Source organism: Rhopalosiphum padi, chromosome 2, assembly GCF_020882245.1.
Source record: "Rhopalosiphum padi isolate XX-2018 chromosome 2, ASM2088224v1, whole genome shotgun sequence".
Classification (NCBI taxonomy): Eukaryota; Metazoa; Arthropoda; class Insecta; order Hemiptera; family Aphididae; genus Rhopalosiphum; species Rhopalosiphum padi.
The window spans coordinates 59,103,551-59,126,920 of record NC_083598.1 but is presented as its reverse complement, the minus strand read 5'-3'; the positions used below and the strand labels follow the sequence as shown (position 1 = coordinate 59,126,920).

Sequence of the window (23,370 nt, the reverse complement as noted above, 5' to 3'; positions counted from 1 at the left end):
ATATAAGTAATAAAATATTGTCGTACAATAAATTTAAATAATTAGGTACCATAATATACCTACTATATTATTATTCATTTGTTTACAACTAATTTGAAACTTATTCATTTATAGTTTGAACTTTAAACTTTCAATAACTGCAAACATAATATAATACATAAAATATAAAATTAATTTTTTTTAATGTTTTTGAAATTACGCAGTGAGTATGCTGTGTAAGTAATCATTTTTAACATCAAAATATAGTTTTTTTTTTTTTTAATTATCAATAGCATTTACTATTTAAAGGATAGTGTTTAAATGTTTACTTGCTACACATTATAAAGTATTATAATTTATAATTTTTTTACATACTTATTCAAATATAATGTATAGACGGAAGTAATCAACGTAAGTCATTAAAACAAAAATGTTTAAGCATAATTTATATCTAAAAAATATAATTTTAAGGTTTTAAAATGCATTTAATACTTAACGTACAACATTTTTTTAAATTGTAATCACGTATTTAAAAGTGTTATGAAAAGTAGTTTTCCTAAAATCACAATGTCATTACTTATAATTTTGATTGAAAATATTTAAAATCAAAAGTAAAACAGTATTGTGATTTGTGATTTCATATAATTATTGTCTTATGTTATATTTTAATTAAAAAAAAAACCTTTATATTAAAAATTAATGACGATAAAGTACATATTATTTTGATTTATATTATTGTTTATTACATATTTATGTATATACGCACACAGATAGAATTAATAATGCGATAAATTGTAAGTATATATAGTTATTATTACTTATAACTTATAAGCTATAATAGCTTATCCTTATACATAATAATCCTTATAACCTGGTAATTTAATGGTAACAATTGGATCACAGTCTAGTGAATTCAAAGTATACGACATATGAAAAATAGTTGAATATTTTAAAATATTATATTACCTGTGTCTAGGTTAAGATGTTCTTATTTTTTCTAATTTATTTATATGTCTAGTATGAGTAGTATGGAATTTGAAAATAATTATTTTTATCATAAGTTTAAAAAAAATCTAAAACAGCGATCTTGGCAATTGATATAAAATAAATATATTTTATACTATATAGAGCATAGGTTCTCAAACTTATTTCATCCACCACCCACTTTGAGAATCAAACATTTTCCAGTTCCCAACATGTTTTAAGCTTACCATCTGTGGTGTATCTTAAAAACAGTAATCATTGGGTCTTATACCGTCCTCCTAAAGACTATTAACACTTACAGCAGTGTGATATCACCCATTTTGAGAATGACTGGTATAGTGAATAGTATTCATTAATTTGAGAGGGGGTCTGATCCCACACAAACACCTAAACATACTCCAATCACCGAATAATATGGTTATCATTTTGATTATTCAAATTATTTAACTGGATTTAATATAGTAATATTAATATTAAGTTAATCGTTTTATTTTCTAGCTTTTGATTCGATGTGGTTTTATCTTTTACGAAAGAGTAAGTAACTTATTTTAGCTTTAATTTGTACAATCGATAACTCATTTAGATATTTTTAAAACACATTAGTCCAAAAATAAATATTAAAAAAATTACTTGTTAGTAGGTTATTAAATTTTTGGAAACATATTAATCAAAATATGAAAACTAGACATTCCTTAATATTTATATAGGTACACTATACAGCTTTACTTATTACTTATTCTATTATAAAATATTGTTGTGAATGATAAAACTGATAGTTATTTTCTGTATTTTCAGTTGATCCAATATTTGGTGAATCGTACATGTCATACTTTCTAAGAATGATAGTACAAGGTAACTATTATACTTACAATACTTACTACATACACTCTTACATTACACTATACATTCGAAATTTTTTAAGTTTGTATCATATTATTTTGGAAATTGGATCCCCCAGTTTGTAGTTAAATGAAGTATAGAGTACTAAGTAGTGTCGTATATTGTGATTAGTTCAGAAATTTAAGCACATTTTTAGCACAGAATTAAAATATTATCAGTTCATTAATAGCAGTGTTCGTTGTGTTCAATAGTGACCGTAGTGTAAAGCACTGTTATACAACTGAAGTTCGTGAAAATGTTGAATTGAGCATCTATTTAATGTTCAGATACTAAGTTCCTTATTATATTTATATTCAATTGTGTTGTACGATTGTAATAATAATTTTTAACACGGTATTATCTGCTCCTGCAGTATGGTTGTTTTTTTTCTGGAGTTATCATTTGTTTTATTTTTTTAAAGTAAAATACAATCCATACACGAGAAATATTTGAATACGTATATTATAAATATATAGAATGTTCCTTCTTATTTTGAGTCTGTAGGTACTTATATGAACAAAACTCCTTTCCGATTAACCCATCTTTATTATTCAATTATTCACTCCTCCGTTTGAATGTCATATTAGTAATATCCTAAAATTTATAAATTTTATTGCATTTCAGAATTAAGCGTCTTGTAATTTCTCTCAATCTGGCCAGTCCCAATTTGTTTTTGTGCTATAGCATTGAATAGCATATAATATTATTTTTTGTTCGAATCTATAACATAATATAAAAGTTTCCTATTCGTTTGTCTTCACTTCTATGTTGTTCAAACGTTCTCAATCTAATTCTTCTGATTCGGCCATATCGTTTTGTACGATTCTTTCTTTCTTTCTTTCTACTATTTTTTATCACTTTGTAAGTATGATATTACACTTGAGATAAATACCAGTTTACATTATATCCCTTTAAATTTCTGCTTGTATTGTGCATTATTTCTGAATACGGGCATTTATGTATATTGTATATATTATTCTAATTAATACCATAATCTCTATTCCTGTTTAATTTCGACCTCTTTCTCCCCTATATTGAGTTCTGATTTTTATCATATTAATTCTCATGAAAAATTATATTTTAATTGAATCTTTCCCCAAAATATGAATATGAGTTTCATCTTTTATTCACTTAATAGATTTTATTTTATTTTCAAAGTCTAGTATTTTTTGCTTAATGAAGTTTTTTTTCTTTATGATAATTTTGTTATTGGTGTGAATAAATTATTTAAGGTATTATAGGTATACGTGCTTATAATCGGACCTCTATTATTTATCATATGTTTTAAATATCCTATCTTATAAAAGGCTAACACTACAAAATTGATTTGTTTGGACGAACATTTATTATGTTTAAAATTATGCCAACACTTCATGCGGGTATTATTTCATCTTAAAAATAAAATTTATTGTTTTCAAATTGTAGTGACACTTACTACTTAGTATGATGTACAATTCTAATTGTGTAATCTTGTTAATGTTTTCTTATTATATTACATTTTTTTTATCACATAATATAATTTAAGAATATATTACATACTTGAATGGTTAAAAAAATATAATTTCAATATTACAGAAATTATATGATTAATTTAAACAATAATTACACACTACTCTCACAACTGCACTAGGGTTATATTTAATAAAAGTTATAAATTAATTTTTGTTTTATAGATAAAATTCCATTGCCTAAGGAATTAATACCTAAGTTTTATGGTAATGGAAAATTGGAATGTAAGCTGAATTTAAACTTTTTAATTGATTTTTTTTTTTTTAAATAGTGTAATGCTTGATAAAAACTATGCTGAAAAAAAAATCAAATTCATTAATATAAAGTCCTTTGTTAGTTTGATAATAATTTAACATAAATAAAAAATAAATCTAACAATAATGAATTGTCTATCAAACTCAGAGAAAATTTGTCGAATTTTTTACCCCAGAAATACTAATAGATACCGCAAATCTAAATAGCCTTATGAAATTTTATTTTATTTAATAATAACAGAATGGTTAATATTAAACGTGACATTATATTATTATACTTAAAATAGTATAAAAGGTCTTTAATGTTGACTAACTTACTGATTTAAATTTATTACCGTCGATATTAAAGAAAATTATTAAATTTATAAATAGATATTTTTGGTATAATTGCATGCTAATTTTAAATTACTTTTATTAAGTACTTACTACTTTCATACATTTTATATTTATTCTTTCTATTAACATGTTTTTATTTTATATTATCTATGGCATTTAAACAAACTTGTAAAGTGTTTGATGGTAAGTTTATCCTCTTATAGTCTTTGTGATATTCTTATTTTCTTTTGGTAAATTACTAATTTTTAAAGTCAATTTAATATTATCGAGCTTAACAATTTTAAACACAATTAGAGCCATTCAGTATTGATAGTAAAGATAAATCATGTTGCCAATCTTATAGTCAGTTCACCGGAACTTTCAATAAAGCACTATTGAATGACCCATTTAACATAGTATACCCATCTTAAGACACTCATTATAAGTACGTATCTTATGTTAAATAGATGATCATGTATATACCCAATGCTATTACTTCCTAATATAATAATTAGATATTCAAAATTATGAAATATTCAATTTAAATAACTTACTATATACCATTAACATACTTGATATACAGTGGAGCGTCGATTATCCGCATGTAAATTATCCGGCCCGTCAATTATCCGCACTGCAAAATTGCAAAATTTTTGTGTTCAAATTTATTTTTAGTTGAATTTAATTTAGTTTTATCATTCGTTATGTCTCTTTTATTATGTACATATTATGATATGTGAGATTATTTTATTATCTACTATGGCTCACTCCAATGTAGATAATGTGTTTGTATACTTAATCTTAAATATAGAAGAAAAAAAAATTGATTATTATTTCAAATAAAAACATTACATATATTTGTATTATATTTTTTATGTTATGTATGAATATTATATTTAGTATTATATCTACTAAATTAGTTTTCAACTTAATTTTAAAATTTTCAATGGTTGTTTGATCCGCACAAATCGATTATTCGCACCCCCCTTCGGTCCCAATTAGTGCGGATAATCGATGCTCAACTGTATTTTAGTTAATTAATTGTAACAAAAGTTCCTTTTATATAACTAATATTACTAATCGTTATTAGTTAAATGTAATGAATCTTAATTTATATTTAAAAACAAAAATACCATTTAGGCAAGTAGATGATTGGTCTGCTCTCTGCAATACATTATTGGGTAGTTGTGTAGTTCATTATTACATCCAATACAGATATGTTATATTTAAATATAATGATGGATCATTGTACACGAAAAATGATTCTGAGCAAAGACGATTTTTCATACAATATTAGTAAATATATTTTATAAAAATAATGATAAATTAATATTTTATTATAGTAATTTATTTTACTAATGATATTATGGTAGGCACTAAGTTGAATTAATTTCTGCCGAGAATATCACATGTTTATTATATTATTAATTATACATATATTATTGTAACTAAATTTTGAGCCAATTTGTATTTACCGTGAAACAGTGTAAATAGGTTAATGATTTCGTGGTATAAATGACATAAATGGTACAAAGGAAATATAAAAAATTTTAAATGTTTATAAATAGCTCAAAAAGCGTTGAAATATACTATATATATAATATGCTAATATACATCTAATAAAAATACATGATATTTACAACTATAAATTTTTGAATTGCAACAAAATAACAAAATCTAGTTGTATGTACAATTTCTCAAAACAATTTTTTTGTTTTTCCTAATCATTTATAAAATTACTAAAAATGTATAACCTTTGACTCCCAAAGCTTTAATTAGATCTATTAGATTTTCAAATATATTTTCTATACAGAATAAAAAAAAAAAATAGCACGTAACATTGTATAATGTATTCATAACTCCATTCAGAATATAAAATAATATGCATCATTTTATATAATTATTAATAATAAATATACTAATATATAAAAAAAATTAAATTTATAAAATGTTGTTTAATTAGAAATTTATATTAATGAAATACATTTCTTTATTTAATAAAATAATTAAATTATTAATTATATTTATCAGATTTCGATATATGGCCTGAATTAAATGGAGCATTCGTCATGTATTACCTGTTTAATTGTGAGTATAATATATATTATACTATATTTTCGGGATAGATAAAAATATTTTTATTTTTTTAACCAATTTCGTAATATCTAAATTTGTTACATTTAGATTACTGTTATTATTATTATTTGATCGAAATGTTTGTAAAGTTAACTGTAGTAACCTTTGATTAATAAGACTACTTTTACATTTGATTCAGATTTTAAAATATTATAAGATTCAATTTTTTTTTTGTGCAGCACAGAATATAGATTTTTTAAAAAAATAACTGTGATTAGCGCAATAAAATAAATAAATAAAAGTTCACTATTATTGACCAAATATTATTTCTCAATATAAGTTATAGGTAATAATATAGTATTATAATAACTTTCACTATTTTTATTTTGTTCTTAATATTATTAAATATTCGTTATACAAAATTGTAATGGTTTTAGGTCCTTTTGAAAAAATCCCCAATTATGATGTGTCACGCGAAGTAAATAAGTAAAAATATATTATAATACATAATATTTTAAATATTTAACAATTAATAGTTAATATAATCTTGCTTTATATTCGTATAATCGTATAATATATATTAAATAAATGTATTGCTTAAATAATTTTATTATGACGAAAGACGATATTGTCGTCGTAATACTCGCTTACTTATATGTGAGCAAAATAATAAAATATCTTATTTTTAAAATTTATCATTGAAAAAAAAATGTAATTTATTATGGTAACTACACAAATATAATATGTTAATTAATATCATGAACGACAATAAAAATAAATATCAAAGTACCTAAATCTTAATGGTTTTTGGACTCTCATTGGTTATGGTTTTATTTTTGTTACCTTCCAATATCATATACTGGACGCTACGTGCTCTGATGTCCCATACGTAATACATAATACATAATACATAAAAGGGGGTACTACGACGCCGGTAAAACACGATTGCGTACGGTCTTTATAATCGACATACGCAATCGTGAACATTAAATGTTTACGATTGCGTACGATTTTTATCTGCAACTTTGAACTGTACTGTTGCCATTTGCTTTGAACTTATAGAACAGGGCTGGCCAAACTTTTTTTGGTCACGATCTACTAAAAATATACTTCACCTTTGTGGATTGACTTATTAATCAACTTATTGATCGACTATTATAAAGAAACATAGAGCGCGTGGCCCTAAAAATAAATTCTAATATGATCGACTTTGAAATTGTCCAAGATCGACCGGTCGATTGCGATCGACTGTTTGGCCACCCAATTATTCTATAGTATAGAACATACAATTTAAAATTAATTGAGATCTAATAGGTAATATTTGATAGGCAATAACGAAATCGGTTATTTTACTAGGATATTTTATGATATTCGCACTCGATAAAATATTATGTATACTGCAGTATACCTATCATTTAATAACTCAGTGAATAACCGTCGTTGGATTATCAACTTCCTTACGTGTTTCGTGTTTTTCGAGTGAAATATGGAAAATAAAGTTAATTTTATAACTTCTGAAAAAGGTAAACCACTAGTTTTACTAAATCTGCATAAATATCGGTTTATTAGAGAAAGAAAGGACGGAATTAAAAAAATAGGTTGTCCCGATTTAAATATTGGATGTTTGTTTTCTGACTACATTTTAAATACATACGTGGAGAATGGTTGTTTATTTCCGCCAGAAATCTGGGCTTATCTTTATCATTCAATAAACGATGCTGCATGGGGGCTAAGCAATGCGAAAACAGTTCGGCTCCCATGTAGTAATTTGCAAAAAATAAAGTATATTTCAACCAAATTTGAAATTAACTCAAAAATTATAAAAAAAAAACCATATTTAATGATTATTATGATTATTTGACGTTATACACGTCATTAGTACATTACAATAAAACAATATTATTATTTTTATTTTTAAGTTTTGTATATTTTTTTATGTATTTGGCGTAGGTACCTAACTATTATTTAATGTGGATAATTATTATTATAAAAATTATATATATTTTTTTAAAATAATGTATAATAGATATACATTTTATACTGTTACCTGATTTTATTTTCTGGCGGAGTTTACACTAAAAAAAGGTAGGGTACTTGTAATGGAGTTAACATGCACCCGGATAGACAGACAGACATACAGTTAAACTTCAATTAACCGTCTGCAACGGGATCAAAAGATGCAGATGAAGTTGAGGGTGAGTTGAAGTTGAGTTTCACTGGATTTGGTAGGGGGGATAATTCATTCCATGTACACACACACACACACACACACACACACACACACACACATGGCACAAGCTTTATTAGTAATTATGTAGTACAATTATCTGATATTTTTAAATTAATCATTACCTACTTTCAAGATCGTTAGTCAAGAAAATAATACTTCATATTATTATCGGTAAGTTTATTACTTTCTATTAATATAATTTCCGGTTTGACGTCGTTTATGTTTATTCAGTACTGCTATGATACTTTCAATAATCTGTTTATTAATTTATTTATTGACTTCTATTGTGATTAATTTGAGTATAATATTAAATAGTATAATGTTGTTATGTTTTGATATTTAAGCCAGGTAAAATATAACAAAAAATCATTTAATTTGTTAAATATTAAGCTTACATAGTTATACATTATATCATAAATATTTCATAAAATTGCATACAATTTTGTTGGAAAATAAGTAAATTTATAAATTCTTGTCTATATCTGATTAATATGTATCAGTTTATCACTTATTTTTTACTATTTAGAAACTATAATTGTGTGTGAAAATTATCTGGAACGAGTAAAAACAATATCTTATTGTATAAGAATATCAATAATTGATATTAGCATAATTATTATGCTTCATTATATATTAATGAGAAAAAATGACCTAATAAACATGAAATTATTCTCCAGGCTATCATATAGTATGTGGTCTATCGGTGAATTTACGAGTATAGTATGTGGTCTACCGAAAATAAATTAAAAATTATACCATAGGTATAGTAGATCATTATTTTAAATAATTAAAAAATTTATTGTCAAGAATGATGAATATTATGTTGTTTTATGTTCATTAGGTGTAGCAACAATTCAAATTATCAAACACCTTACCTATTTATACGTAGATATAAATTCATAGCACTTCCACACTTAAGACATTCGGAATTTTCATTATTGGCTAAAACATAATTGCTAGTTAAAAAATTTGGGGTCGATTAATCATCCAATCGAGTATATTTAGTATATTATAGTGTCGCGCAATAATAGCGTTTGAGCTCATACTTTTACAAAATATTGCATTATTTTTATCGAAAGTTATAAATTATAAGGCCATAAAGATAAAGTGTTCACCGAAGAAAAATATCAAACTATATTTGTTAAAGATAAACTTAGGCCAATAAATAAGGTAAATACACGTTAAAATAATGAAGAAAAATCAAAATAACTTTATTTTTAACAGGCAAACATAATTAATTTATAAATTTAAACTATGTTTTCAATAGTCACTGACAACTGTCAGTTACTCCAATTGAAGTCTTCATAGAATGCTATAAGTGTATTCAACATTCCATCAATAATGTTCTGCTGGATTTCCACTTTTCCAAAATCTTATGCTAAACATAAACACTAAAATATTATAATATATAGTTTAGTGTATACTTAAAACCATATGAAATGCTATGTTAAGCGCAATAGTTTTAACAAGATCAAAATTACATAAACCTCTCATAAAATGATTTTTGCACATAGACTCTAAACTATAGCTTTTGTAAATTGAATATCCTGGTCCTCCCTATGGTGGTGACATGAATAGAACATCTGCTTTTAATATTGGGTAAATTAAAAAGAAGTCACCAACCATAAATTCAATTTTATCAGAAACACCACATGTCTCAGCATTATTACTTGCTAATCTGATCTTTTCAGGATCAATATCAATTGCTATAAGTGAACACAAGTTATTAAAACTTTTACTAAACAATATGTTACATAGTAAAAATAATAACTTTTTTGCACGTCTTTGCCAGTTGGATTATATTACCATCTCCTCCACAAAAAGGATCCACAACTATGTTGTTTTTAAACGTTTCGCTATGTGATAACTTAATATTTCTGGACATACAGAATAAAAGCTCTCTGTAAAATAAAATATGATTTCGAAAAATAAAATTTAACACATTTCCGGCTCATTAATTAATGTCTAATGAATGCTAAAATATTAGCGACGAATAATGCCATAGAATATTAAAAATATAAATGCATGTGCCTTACCCACTTATCTCTAGATAACTTCAATACATAAATAATATTTTAGAAATAAATCACCAAATCGCCAATGGACCTGACGTTCCATATGACGTAGACGCTGTCCGGACACGGGTGCTACCAGGCATACCTTCACAGGATGAACTGTGCCGACAACGGCGCCTGCGTTCACTCCGGTCATCCCGAGGACGACGGAGAGCACACCACCTATTTTGTAATAGTATATAAATAATCTAGATAATTGTTATTTTTCGTTTAAATATCCAAAATTTAACAATTAACAATTTTTATCACTACTGATCGAATTGATAAAATAATAATGCCGAATTTATTAAAACAAATTTTTCAATAATCCTTATACAGTTTAATTAACTTAAATAGTAATATAATTCATAATATTAAATATTATTGAATTTGTCACATTAGTTCCATCAGGATGAGAATATCAATACGCTAACTGAAAGTTTGAAAGAAGAAAAATTTACAAAGATATTTGGAAAAACCGAAGAAAGCAACGATACCCACCTAAGAAAGTGCGAAACATGCCGTGATATAAATAGAAAACGCATCAACTTCATTTACAACAAATAATGTTTCTGTGCCAGCAGAGAAAAACACGAAGGATGGATCTATAGATTTTGACCGGTTAAGGAATTATCAAAAAAAGTATAAAAACAATATAACACATAATAATAACATATTTCATTTAAATTTGTTTTGATATTAGAATAATATACGTGTCAGATTAGAGTATTTATTGCAAAAAAAATCTTCTTAATACATAATATATTATTTAATAATAATCTTAATATGAACAACTATAAAATATGTATTGCTTGCTCAACTTTAGTCAATATTGACATACTACTGTAGACCTTTGTGAATAGGTTTATGCGTTTAATTTACTTAAAACTAATCGGAATATATTGAAAATGTTATCGTTTCTGGTCACAAAAATAAATAAATAAGCAAATAATAACATTCACCATAGTGACGAACAGTTTAAAGTCACAATAAATAACATATTTTGTAATAGTATATAAATAACATAGGTAATTTTTATTTTTCGTTTAACAAAATTTAACAATTAACAATTTTTATTTATAAAAATGTCGAATTTATTCAAAACATCCTATTTAAGGCAAAACATCCTTGCTAATCAAGTAAGTGTGCTTGTTTTAAAAATAATGTGCTATGTAACAGTCTATGTCATAATCAATCGTCATGTAAAAATAAATAATAAGGAAGAAAAATGTATAGGTATAGTTCATTAATTATTGTTTAATTCAATAAATTAATAATTTTGTTAATAAAACAATATACGTAATGTAAGTAGTTTATTATAGTTAATTTCATGTGTATTTTATAATTCTTTATAAGTAACACTGTTGTTATTTTTTTTTTAGAACAATATAGAAAATTATACCTAGTTTTATTCCAATGATATCTTGTTTTGTAATAATTACACAAAGTACACAATATAGGTATGGTCCATTTCATGAAATGGATGTCCATATAATGTATTTTCGTCAAAATTCACTATCTGGATATCCAGTTCATGAAATGAGTGATTTCACTATGTGGATGTGACATATACATAGTTAACAAAATCACAGGTTAAATAAAGTAAAAATGATAAAATAGTCCTATTGACTACCGGCGGACTCCTTTATTATATTATATAATAATAAAATATTATTAATATATGTATCATAAATATGAATACATTAAATCGGTGATTTGCATTTCTATTAATAGAATTAATTTAAATTAATTAAGACGCAAAACTATTAAAAAAGAACATTAAAAAATATTGTTTATTGTTTTCGAATTTAAATTATACACCACAGGATTTTCGGAAGTTATAAAGTAATTTTGAAACTGAATTATTTTCAAGCTATTCTTAGTATTCTAGAGTTACAAGTAAATTTTTTTTATATTTAAATATAAAGTTCAAAATACATCGAGATATATTATAGAATATATTTTGTGTTATTTAATATAGAATGAAATGATGAAAAAAGTAATGTTTGATGTCGGAGAACTCAAGAGGAGTAAACTAGATTGTTCAGAGTTTTTAGAATTCAGAAAGGCGGTAACATCGACGCTTGGTGAAATAATGGGATACATGTAATATATATTATAAATTATTTTAAAATTTATTATTATTATTTAGAGAATTAAAAAAAAAAATAAATAATCAGAATACTGAATAGTTTATACATTATCAAGTTTTACGAATTTAAGCATTATATTTTAATAATAATTATTAATATATTACCTATACACCTACTTGAAAATCAAATTAAATAAAACACGTGATTAATCATTTTATGAGCGAATTAAAAATACACAAGTTTTACTCCGAGAGCGTATAATAGTATAAAAAATATCGAAAAAAATTGTTTAGTTACAATTACATTATATGATATAGATATAGATCAATCATGATTATCAATTAGGTACTATAGCCACTGTAGGTATAGCTAGGTTTTAATTGTCAAGTCAATACAAGAATTTACAATTATTAATCGTAAATCATATTTAATAAAAACTGAAACACTGAGTAAGGTAAAACTATTTTTTTTAATGTTTTTATATTACGTTGTTGAGTAAAAATAAAAACATTAGATAAAATTATACTATATATTATAATAAAATAGATTAAAATATATTTAATTATATATCAAATAAAGTCAAAACAAGGTAATAAGTACCACATTTATTTAGTTTATAGTCACGTTGAACCATACAAATATTTTGATAATAAAACATATTTCTGTTAGGTATAGATATGTTATAGTTAAAAATTTAAATAGTTGTGTCAAAATAGCCCGCTATCTCTATTTATCAATAGCACTTGCGGTATACGAGCACTGGGATCCCAAAAGTTTTTCGATCCTTTCCTACTATATAGGTACAAAAATAAAATATAAAATACTTATCCATGTTATGCACGAATTTATTTTGGTAGGGAATGTTCATTTTCTGAACTTAAACATATAAAACTCGCATGCGGTATTCTTTAGCATAAGAAAAATTGGACCATTGTTATCACTGGATATCAATCACAACTATTAGAAAAATTTTAAAGATTACAACAATTACTCTATATAATAGGATTGAAATTAAATCTGGCCAGCAAACCTATTTTGGAAGTGGAACGACAATTTAGTGTGAATTCGTTGACTGTGTTAATGTATAATGTATATTTTTAAACGGTCTTATTGACAGTTCAAATATATAATATATTATAAATTATCTCATTTAATGTACCACAAATCATTTCTGTAAATTTATACTTTTTAAATGGAAACACAATTACAAAATTTTACTCTAAGCAGCTCTGTATTTGTATATCGTATATTAAATTTCTATAGTGATTTAAAGGATTTTGATTTCTTTGAGAAATAACATATTATGAATTGGTTGGCAAGAACTTGATTAAATCTATATTATTATATAATTATCATTTTAAACCTTTTTCGTTTACATAGAAATGTGTAGGATAAACATTGTTATGAACTTATGAATAATGATCATATGAATTAAATATTAAATTAATTAGTAGAAACATAGGTACATTTGATTTTGCAGTCATCATTAAACATCATGAAATGTAGTTTTACTCACTTATATTTTTAAATAAAATAAAATGTTTTAAATCACGAATATTTTATTGTAAGAATATTCTATTGCATATAAAAACATTTGTGATGTATAGCTCTTTCACTTTCTATTTAAATGACAATTTCTATTACAATTTAAAATATTCAGTACAATCTATATACCTATATGACGTTAGGATTCAATGAAAATTGAATCCTGTTAATATAATTTTTAATTATTATTTATTATACTTATTAGGCATCTAGGTTATTACTTATTACAATATATTGTCGGCACAATGGTATGAAATTATAATTTTACGAATAATATCTGAACACCGTAAAATTTAAATGTTCAATAAAAAAAGCCTAATAAATGATATATTTAGCTGTATCTTTATTTTAAGTTGCTTTTTACCTTTGTAGATTTTTCTAATATATAATTTTATAATACATAGGGACATCTGTACATAAATATTACATAGGTACATCTGTATATAAATATTACATACTTTTTATTTTTATTTATATATAACGATATAACAACATAAGGCATTAGTTGTCTCTTACAGTATTACATTAAGAACTTGACAAAAATCTATCTAAAGATTTATAATTTGATACAAAAACTAAAATAAATCAAATCGTGCAATAATGGTTTTTAAAATATTATATAATTTATATTAATTATAAAATGTTCAATTTACCAGCAAAACGAAACGAAAAAAAAGTGTAAAACCTGACACGATGCAAATAAGAAACACACCAGCTAGTTTAATGACAAATAGTGTCTCTGTGGCGAAGGTGAAGACAAACACTAAGAAGGAAAATATAGAGCACCTATTAGAAAGGTCAAAACTTCTGAATAGGTATAAATACAGTTTAACTTACAGTATTAATATAAATTACATAATAACATCGTGTTTCGCTGTTTATCCTTCTTTTCGTATTAACTTATAGTTATAGTCCGTTTTTTTTTAAAAAAAAACATCCCACGAGTTCAACAAAGTTTCATTCTTCTGGCCTGCCAACCAAAACCTCAAGCCATCGAAAAGGAGCGCCTCCAGCCCATATTCGGTAACAAACTTAATTATTACAACCTAATTATCGTCACGGTTATACCAAAATAGTACGGCCGGCCGTCGGGCAGCTCCAGTCCCACGCGGTCAGCCTTATCTGGCTTCTTCGTTATCTAGCGGCAAAACGTACCGTTGTCGTACACCATGCCAGATAATCAACAACCTAAAACCGTCCCACCATTAATAATACAAACTAAAATAAATCAAAATGTGCAATAATGGTTTTTAAAATTCTATATAATTTATATTAATTATAAAATGTTCAATTTACCAGCAAAACGAAACAAGTGAAACCAGCAATAATAGATATCAACATGTCAGATGTAAAAGCTTACACGATGCAAATAAGAAATACACCAGCTAGTTTAATGACAAATAATGTCTCTGTTCCGAAGGCGGAGACACACTCTAAAAAGGAAAAAATAAAACATCTATCAGAAGAGATACATTTTCAGAATAAGTATAAATACATCACAACATTCATAACTTACAATATTAAAATATACAAAATATTTTTGCAGTTTCTCCTACTCACAGTTACACAATAATTCTTATAAATTATAATATAAACAAGAAAATTCACTTTGTTCTCTTAGTCTTTTAATTTTTTCCCACACATGACATTTACATAAATATTAAATATTTTTAATTGTTTTTTATAGGTATATAATGATATAGAAAAATTTTAAAAACTTAATATATTGTTTCCTACAATATTACCCTTGAACTTTGTAGAGTGAAAAATAATAAACGACATAAGCATATCTATGCGGTGTAGGTATACATAAGTAATCAAATTTCTCAATTCGGGCGGCGCAACAAGTAGTTTTATAAAGTTTTCTTTTTGTTTTCATGGTCTCTTCGCGAGTCAAATATAAAACAATGAAAAACATCGTTGTTTTATTTTTATCATTCTGTAGTGTTTTTTTTTTTAATTTCAATCATTGTTGTTATAAGAAAACACAAAAATTAATATCATTAGCTCGGTATCTATAGCTAAAAAATGAAAGTTGAAAACATTTATATGATGAAACAAATTGCATTTAATTTGGCGTATAACATTGTAAATAAATAGGTACTTAATACGACTAACATAATATTTTGTATTAATAAAATATATATTATTTGATATGAAAACTAAAACTAATGATGAATTTTAAAATGCCATATTATTATTTGTTGTCATTATAAACCGCTTAATTTAGTAGCAAAACGAGACAAGACGAGCCGAAACATACGAAAACGAACGTGCAAAGTGTGAAACATGCCACAAAGTCAATAAAACACACACGAGTTAGTTTAACCACTAATAATGTTTCTGAAACAGCGAAGAAACCAAAAACAACGAAAAACTACATTGCGTTAAATAAATTTCGGATTTGGTATAATTACATCATAACTTATTACAATATTAATACAATTTTATAATAAAATACATTTATAGTTAATCTATAAAAATAGTTGTATTAAATACACGATAATTTAAAAAGTATGAGGCGTGTTCATCTACATACCTCATATTTTATTCTAACGTATATTCATATAAATATTACATATAATTAGATTAGATATTATAGCAACATACCAACAAATTATCATAAATTCCGTATATTGTCTCATTATGTCCTACTAATATAGTTTCGCAAAAACTTAATAAACCTAAAATATTTGATAAAAAAATTGAAATAAATGGAATCGTGTAATGATGATTTTAAAACTCTATACAACTTATCTACATTATAAACCATTCAATTTAGCAGTGGAATGACACAAACCAAGCCGAAACAAACGAATACAGACGATCAAAATGCAAAACTTACGGCGATAACAAAAAAAAACGCAACAACTAATATTACACAAAATAATTTTGATGTTACATCGGCAGAGAAAAATACCCCAATAAAAAACATAATATTTAACGAAATGAAAGAATCTTTGAATAGGTATTTATATATAAATATAACATAATTCATTTCATAATACACATTTATGTTTTCTCCATCATATCGCTTATACAATATACAAGAACATTCACAAATCATGGTCACCTAGTGGCCCATTTTTACCACGAATATTTATATATATATATATAAATATGTATATATTTTTAATTTTAGTAAAAACTTGTAAATACATAATAAACAACATACTAGTTTAATAAAAACTTAACTAACCCTATAATTATTAATTTGATACGAAAACTAAACTAAAACAATAAACACATAATAATATAATAGTATATTTCATAAAATACATTTACAATTTCGTCAGCATGATACTATTGCATTGTATTCAATATAAGATTAAGTTAAATTAGGGGCGTCATTTCAATATTTGCTGGGGTAAGGCATAATAACGTCTGGCCATATAACTATAAAACTTTTAAGTACATATAAAAAAAAGAATCTAGGTATTATTCTGATTTTAATGATTTTTTATTTATGAAAGTATTGTATTGTTCGTTAGTAAGGTCATCATTTGAATATGGTACGGTATTATGGAATACTAATTAATTAGATTTAATTATAAATTATAATAAAAGATCCAGAAAATTGTTTTACATTTTTATGTTTATAAAACGATATATCCTTATCATAATATTAATGAGAATGTTAACTTTATGGGTTTAAAGTATAACTAAAAACTAGATGATCAGTATTTTATGTCACTTTTGTGTATAAAATCTTGAGCGATAACCGTTTGCGTACATAATACATGTGATTCATTTGTGAAATTTATTTTCGACTTTCTAGAATTTTTACAAAAAATTAGCCTTAAAGACTAAAGTACTATCTTTTAATTCCAGAATTAATCTACTTTTTGCTATACTTCATTCTAAAAATAATTACTTTCCAAATAGTCTGGTTTGTCACTTATTAGTATGTAGTTTAATATATTAATTATAGGTAAGTCATAATTTTGATTTTCTTTTCGATTCCTGTTTTAAGCTAAAATCCGTTTTTTTTAAATTTAAATTTAACGACAATGTTATTTTTCACTTACTGTACTCAAAACCTTTGGGGTGTTTTTATATAAATTTATTTATTAAATAAAAATTTAATAATATTATTATAATTATAAATCATCCAATTTAGCTATGAAATGACACAAACCAAGCACAGACAAACGAATATAGACGATAAAACTGCGAAACCAGCTTTGATGTCAATAAAAAATGCAGCTACAAATAGTATTTCTGTGCCATTGGAGAAACCAAAACCAACGAAAGACAATTTAGTACAAGTATTTGCCGGGTTAAAAAAACTTTATGACAGGTATAAATTCTATAAATACATTATAACCTTCAATAACATACTTTTATAAAATATTTTTTTGGTTCTTAATCACAATGATTCTGTTTAATATAAGAAAATTCACAATCTATATTCACTTCATTATTTCTTACATGATATTATTCATATACATTTTAAATATTTTTAAGTTTATTTATAAGTTGTATAAATTACTAGCACTTCATTGTCGATACAAGTTGCATCCATGAGAATTGGTTACCTAATGCTAATATTTAGCGTAACATGTGTGGATAAATAATATTTTTTGTTTTCTAATTAGGTATTTAGGCGTATAGATAATACTTTTGATTTATTATATTGACAATTTAATAATTTTCCTTTTATTTTTTTTTGTTAAGCAACCCAAATTTTATTTTTCCTTTTCAAACTTACAAAGGTTCAATAATGTAAACTAAAACTAACGAAAAGTTTTGTGTTGTTATACTACATCAACTATTCACTAAAATACTAGTTTATAATAATAACTAATAAATTGGTGACACACATGAAAATAAATATTTTAATGTGCGTATTTTCCGATAATTAAAAAAACTAAAAAACCGATTTTTCATAACTTATAAAATCAGAAATACATTTAAAACCTGATCCAAGATGTATTCTCGCATTTACAAAAAAAAAAAAATCAATATAATCGGATGAATAGATTCAAAAAAAATGCATGACAAAAATTTCTATTTTCACATGTACATGATCTATAAATAGGTTATAAAATCATATTATGAACTTCATTATGTATAATTGCCTTCTTCAGTACTACCCATATATAGTTTCATAAAAATTTAACTAAACCTAAATTTTTGTTAGAAAAATTAAAATAAATCGAATCTTGTGATGATGACTTTGAAAATGCCATATAATTTTTTATAATTACAAAACTTTTAATTTACCAGTAAAAAAAAACGAGACCATTTGGTTCAAAATTATACGGATATTCCAATCGGGAAACCTGCCACGATGTTAATAAATCACAGATCAGCTTGTTTAACCACAAACAATAACTCTCTACCATTGGATAAACTAAAACCGAAGGAAGAAAACACAAAATACTTATTAGATGAGTTAAGAAAACAAACAAATTGGTAAAAATCTATAAATACGTTAAAACCTACAAATTAATAACATATTTTTATTCAATACATTCACGATTTTTCTATCCAATTGCTTGTAAATTCACAATTCAAGGTCCCTCATTCTCTTCATTTTTTCCTACACGTGATATTATTTACATTTTTTTCAATTATTTATATATTTACCAATTATGTACCGTGCCAGCCTCACTCTCCGTATTATCTGTTTTGAATCAGGGTACGTATCCAATTCCTAACTTTAAAATTACTTTAAAATAGAACTCGTAAACCAATTAACCACAAAACATTATAAAAAAAATTTACACTAAATTGTAATAGACTTGTTCTAATCCTCTATAATTGCTGAACTTGCATCCAACTCGCTTCCTTGAAACTCCACACGCATCTTAAGAAAAAAGGTGTCGAGATTTATTAAATGATTTACTAAATTAATTTGCAAAAAAAAATGTCATCACTGGATGGCCTCTCTCCTCATTATGTATATCATTATTGTGTATTCTTTTCATTTTTTAATCGCCTTATTAGTTATTATGCTTTGTAGCATTAATTGTAAACATTCCTTTTAATATTATAAATTATAACATAACTTATGCACAATGTACTTCAACTTCATAATATATTGTCTCCTAAAGTCATATCGATAGTTTGACAAGAACTTATCTTAACTTTGCTTTAATATTGTGATACGAAAGCTAAACAAAATTAAATCGTGTAATGATGACCTTTAATATGCCATATAATTAATAGTTATTATAAACCTTCCAATTTTGTAGTGAAACGGTTCAATACAAACCAACATATACGAATACGACAAGTGCACAATCGGACACTATATCAGTAAAACATACACCAGATACTTTAACAACAAATAATGATTCACTGCCAGTGGAGAAACTAAAAAACAAGAAGGAAAACATAGATGACATGTTAAAGAAGATAATAAATCTTAAGTACAGGTAAAAAATCAATATAATATTCAATATTAATAACATATTTTTATAAAATATTTTTGCGGTTTTTCCACCACAATGCTTCTAATAAATAAAAGGAAATTTTAATTCATGCTCCCCTAGTCACTAAATTGTTTTCAACGTATGATATTACATTGAAATCTTGATAAGTCGAAATTCAAATGCAATTTTTCGACTTATCAAGGGTTTTGACTCACTATGGTTTAGGAAAACATTTCGACTTAAATAATTTTTAAAACGTATCTACCTATGTATGAATATTATAGTTTTAATTACAATTTACAGTGTGTATTGTTTTTGTTATTATATAAAACTAATTACTAAACAATCATGATAAAAATGTGATAAAATAATTAATATTTTTTACATTTTATATACTACCGTACATGTGTAATCGATCGATCGTAACTGACAATACCGAATGTAGGTACCTAATGAAAATAAACTGAATGAATAATACAATAATAAATATAATACCGGGATTAGATTAAATTATCGGAACGCACAAGTAGATTAGACAAATGATTATAAGAATTATCTGTCATTAGCTGTCTATATTATTCAGAACTCAGAATGTTCGATTTATCAATAGTTTTTCTTTCGAGTAATCTAGGTTTTCGCAAGGGAATGGTATTTATTATGACTTATCAGGTTCCACTGTAAAAAAAAACTATATATATATTTTTGATTTTAGTTTATAAATTATAAGTTATAACATTTTATTATGATAATATGAACTTCATATTATATGGCCCCCTTCAGCCTTACCGATAATTTAACAAGAACTTAACCAAACCAAACCAATATAATTTGATGCGAAAACTTAACTACATTGAATCGTTTAATAATGACCATTAAAATTATATATAATTTATTTTCATTTTAAATTGTCCGATTTAGCATAATACAGTATGAATCGACACCACCGAAACCTACCATGAAGTCAACAAAACATGCACCAGCTCTTTTAACCACACAAAATGTACGAATGAAGAGACGGCCAAAATCAATGAGAGGAAAAATTTTCCGGTTAAGATAACTTCAGAATAGGTATAAATATAACACTATAAATATAGTTAAACACAATGAGTTTTTATTAGAAAAAATACATTAATTTTTAATATAAAAATGACTTTAACATAACTTTTAATTTGTCGTTATTATAAATAATCCAATTAAACATTTAGTACTTTGTTACTGAACCTTGTACACAGTTAATTTTGTTTTCAATCAGAGTTAAATGTTTGTTGAAATCATTTATAAGCACAATCATAAGCGATTTGAAACTTTTTTTTTCAGATCAGGTTGATTAGGTATTGATGAATTTCATAACGTATTAGTTCTTTTTGTCTTGTGTTTTATAATCGGTTTACCTGTAGATTGGATTATTTAAATTAGCGACAAATTAAATGGTAGTTAAAGGTAATTTTTATATTAAAAATTAATGTTTTTTTCCTATAAAAACTCATTATGTTTTACTATATTTCTAGTGTGATTAGTCCCAGTCAAATAAGACAAAAATCGACAAAATTCGGAACTAATTTCCCGAAAGCTGAATTTTGGTTTATAAATAGTTTATAAATATACTAAAAGTCCTGACATCTACTCCTTGTGCGTAGACCCGCACCCTTCTTATAAGAGTGGTGCACCCCTTTTACTGATTTCGCTTATATTTCGTCAGATGTTCAAGTTACAATAAAAATACCTATGAGCAAAATTAAAGACCATATAATTTACCATAGAATTATTAACTTACTTTTAATATACAAAGTGATTCTTTTATAATTGTTCATTCATTATTTCATAGTGTTGACTTTTTTCAATTTTTTTTTTTTCAAAATATTTAGTTTCATGCTTTTCTAAAACCATATAACATTTTTATTTTTTCACCTTTATTACTAATAGTGAGATCTTTATTTTAAATATAAGCTTCCATTTGAAATAAAATTTTGATAGTGGTTTCACTAAATCTAAGAGAGAAAAAATTTAAATGCTATATAGGTAGTTTTAGAAAAGTATAAAACTAAACATTTTGAAAAAAAAAATTGAAAGTCAACAGTTTTTGAAATAATAAGTGTACAGTGATAAAAGAATCAACTTGTATATATTTTGTGGTAAGTATTATATTATATTTAAAAAAAAGAAAAAAAAAATTAATTTTTTTTTTTTTATATTTTGTTTAAGCAAAAGCCGTCAGCATACGTTAAAACAACCAACGACAATTTATCATTGACAAAAGTTGAGCAGATATTATTACATTATAACGCGTTAAATTATTAATCTTAGTCAACAACTTGTTCAATTACATCGTCACCACCGATATAAATAGCATTATGACTTACAATAATTAAAATTGATGAAATAATTTAGCGTGTCATAACATAATATTATCTGCTCGTTAACTTTTGTCATAGGTTGTTTTAGCATATGATTGACGGTTTTTACTCGCAAACAGAATTAAAAAAAACATTTTTAATCTTTTTTTTTAAATATAATACTTACCACAACATATATATAATTGAAGTAAGTTTATTCAATGGTAAATTGTTTGGTCTTTAATTTTTGGGCATAAGTATTTTTATTGTAATTTGAACAGCTGATGAGTTATAAGCGAAAACAGTAAAAGGGGTGCGCACCTCTTTTAAGAGTGGTGGGGGCTACTCACAAGGCTATGTGTCAGGATGTTTAGTATGTTTATGAGTGAGGTATAAACTACTTATATACCAAAATTCAGCTTTCGGGAAATTATTTCTCAATTGTGTGCTAATTTTACTGGACTAGATCATTTTATGCAAAAACATATTATAGTTTTGTACAAATGTCATGCTTGGAGTAAAATAAAATTATGGTCACGATATGATGTTTGTTGAAATCATTTATAAGTGAAATCGTAAATGATTTGCTACTTCTTATAAAGATCAGATTGATATAAATAATTTTATTGATTATAATAATATTATTCGAAACTATAAAAATATAAAACTGTTTTCTTATATTATAATAAGCAATAGTATATATTTCAAAAATGTCTAAAAAACCATCGAAATATGCACT

At 24.9% G+C, this 23,370-nt stretch overlaps 1 protein-coding gene and 2 long non-coding RNA genes across 9 annotated transcripts; all 3 read left to right on the top strand.

The window, feature by feature from the left end:
* Positions 1-375: 375 nt before the first annotated feature.
* Positions 376-3,575, top strand: LOC132923066 (uncharacterized). Its single transcript, XR_009661096.1, has 5 exons — positions 376-390; positions 750-773; positions 1,462-1,497; positions 1,759-1,815; positions 3,516-3,575. It is a non-coding gene; the product is annotated as an uncharacterized LOC132923066 (long non-coding RNA).
* A 2,321-nt stretch (positions 3,576-5,896) lies between these two features.
* LOC132922157 (uncharacterized) lies at positions 5,897-6,694 on the top strand. The gene is made up of 2 exons (XR_009660991.1): positions 5,897-6,008; positions 6,434-6,694. It is a non-coding gene; the product is annotated as an uncharacterized LOC132922157 (long non-coding RNA).
* Positions 6,695-12,266: 5,572 nt separating this feature from the next.
* LOC132922888 (uncharacterized) lies at positions 12,267-23,173 on the top strand. Of its 7 annotated transcripts, none has more exons than XM_060986615.1 (10): positions 12,267-12,386; positions 14,575-14,733; positions 14,825-14,941; positions 15,218-15,403; positions 16,149-16,325; positions 16,701-16,886; positions 18,039-18,218; positions 19,148-19,336; positions 20,119-20,301; positions 21,217-23,173. In XM_060986615.1, the coding sequence occupies exons 1-10, from the start codon at positions 12,268-12,270 to the stop codon at positions 21,353-21,355; spliced, it is 1,635 nt and encodes a 544-aa protein (XP_060842598.1). In that variant the 5' UTR covers position 12,267; the 3' UTR covers positions 21,356-23,173. The 7 variants fall into 7 exon arrangements, with proteins under 7 accessions (XP_060842598.1, XP_060842601.1, XP_060842599.1 ...); XM_060986618.1 differs by having other exon boundaries at positions 15,215-15,403; positions 16,152-16,325; XM_060986616.1 differs by having other exon boundaries at positions 15,215-15,403; positions 16,704-16,886.
* The last annotated feature ends 197 nt before the right edge of the window (positions 23,174-23,370 follow it).

Coding starts and splice junctions, on each gene's coding strand:
- LOC132922888 (XM_060986614.1), top strand. CDS start 12,268: ATGATGAAAAAAGTAATGTTTGATGTCGGAGAACTCAAGAGGAGTAAA. Junction 14,942..15,214: donor GCGCCTCCAGCCCATATTCG/GTAACAAACTTA, acceptor TGTTCAATTTAC/CAGCAAAACGAAACAAGTGA. Junction 18,219..19,147: donor TTAAAAAAACTTTATGACAG/GTATAAATTCTA, acceptor TTAATTTACCAG/TAAAAAAAAACGAGACCATT.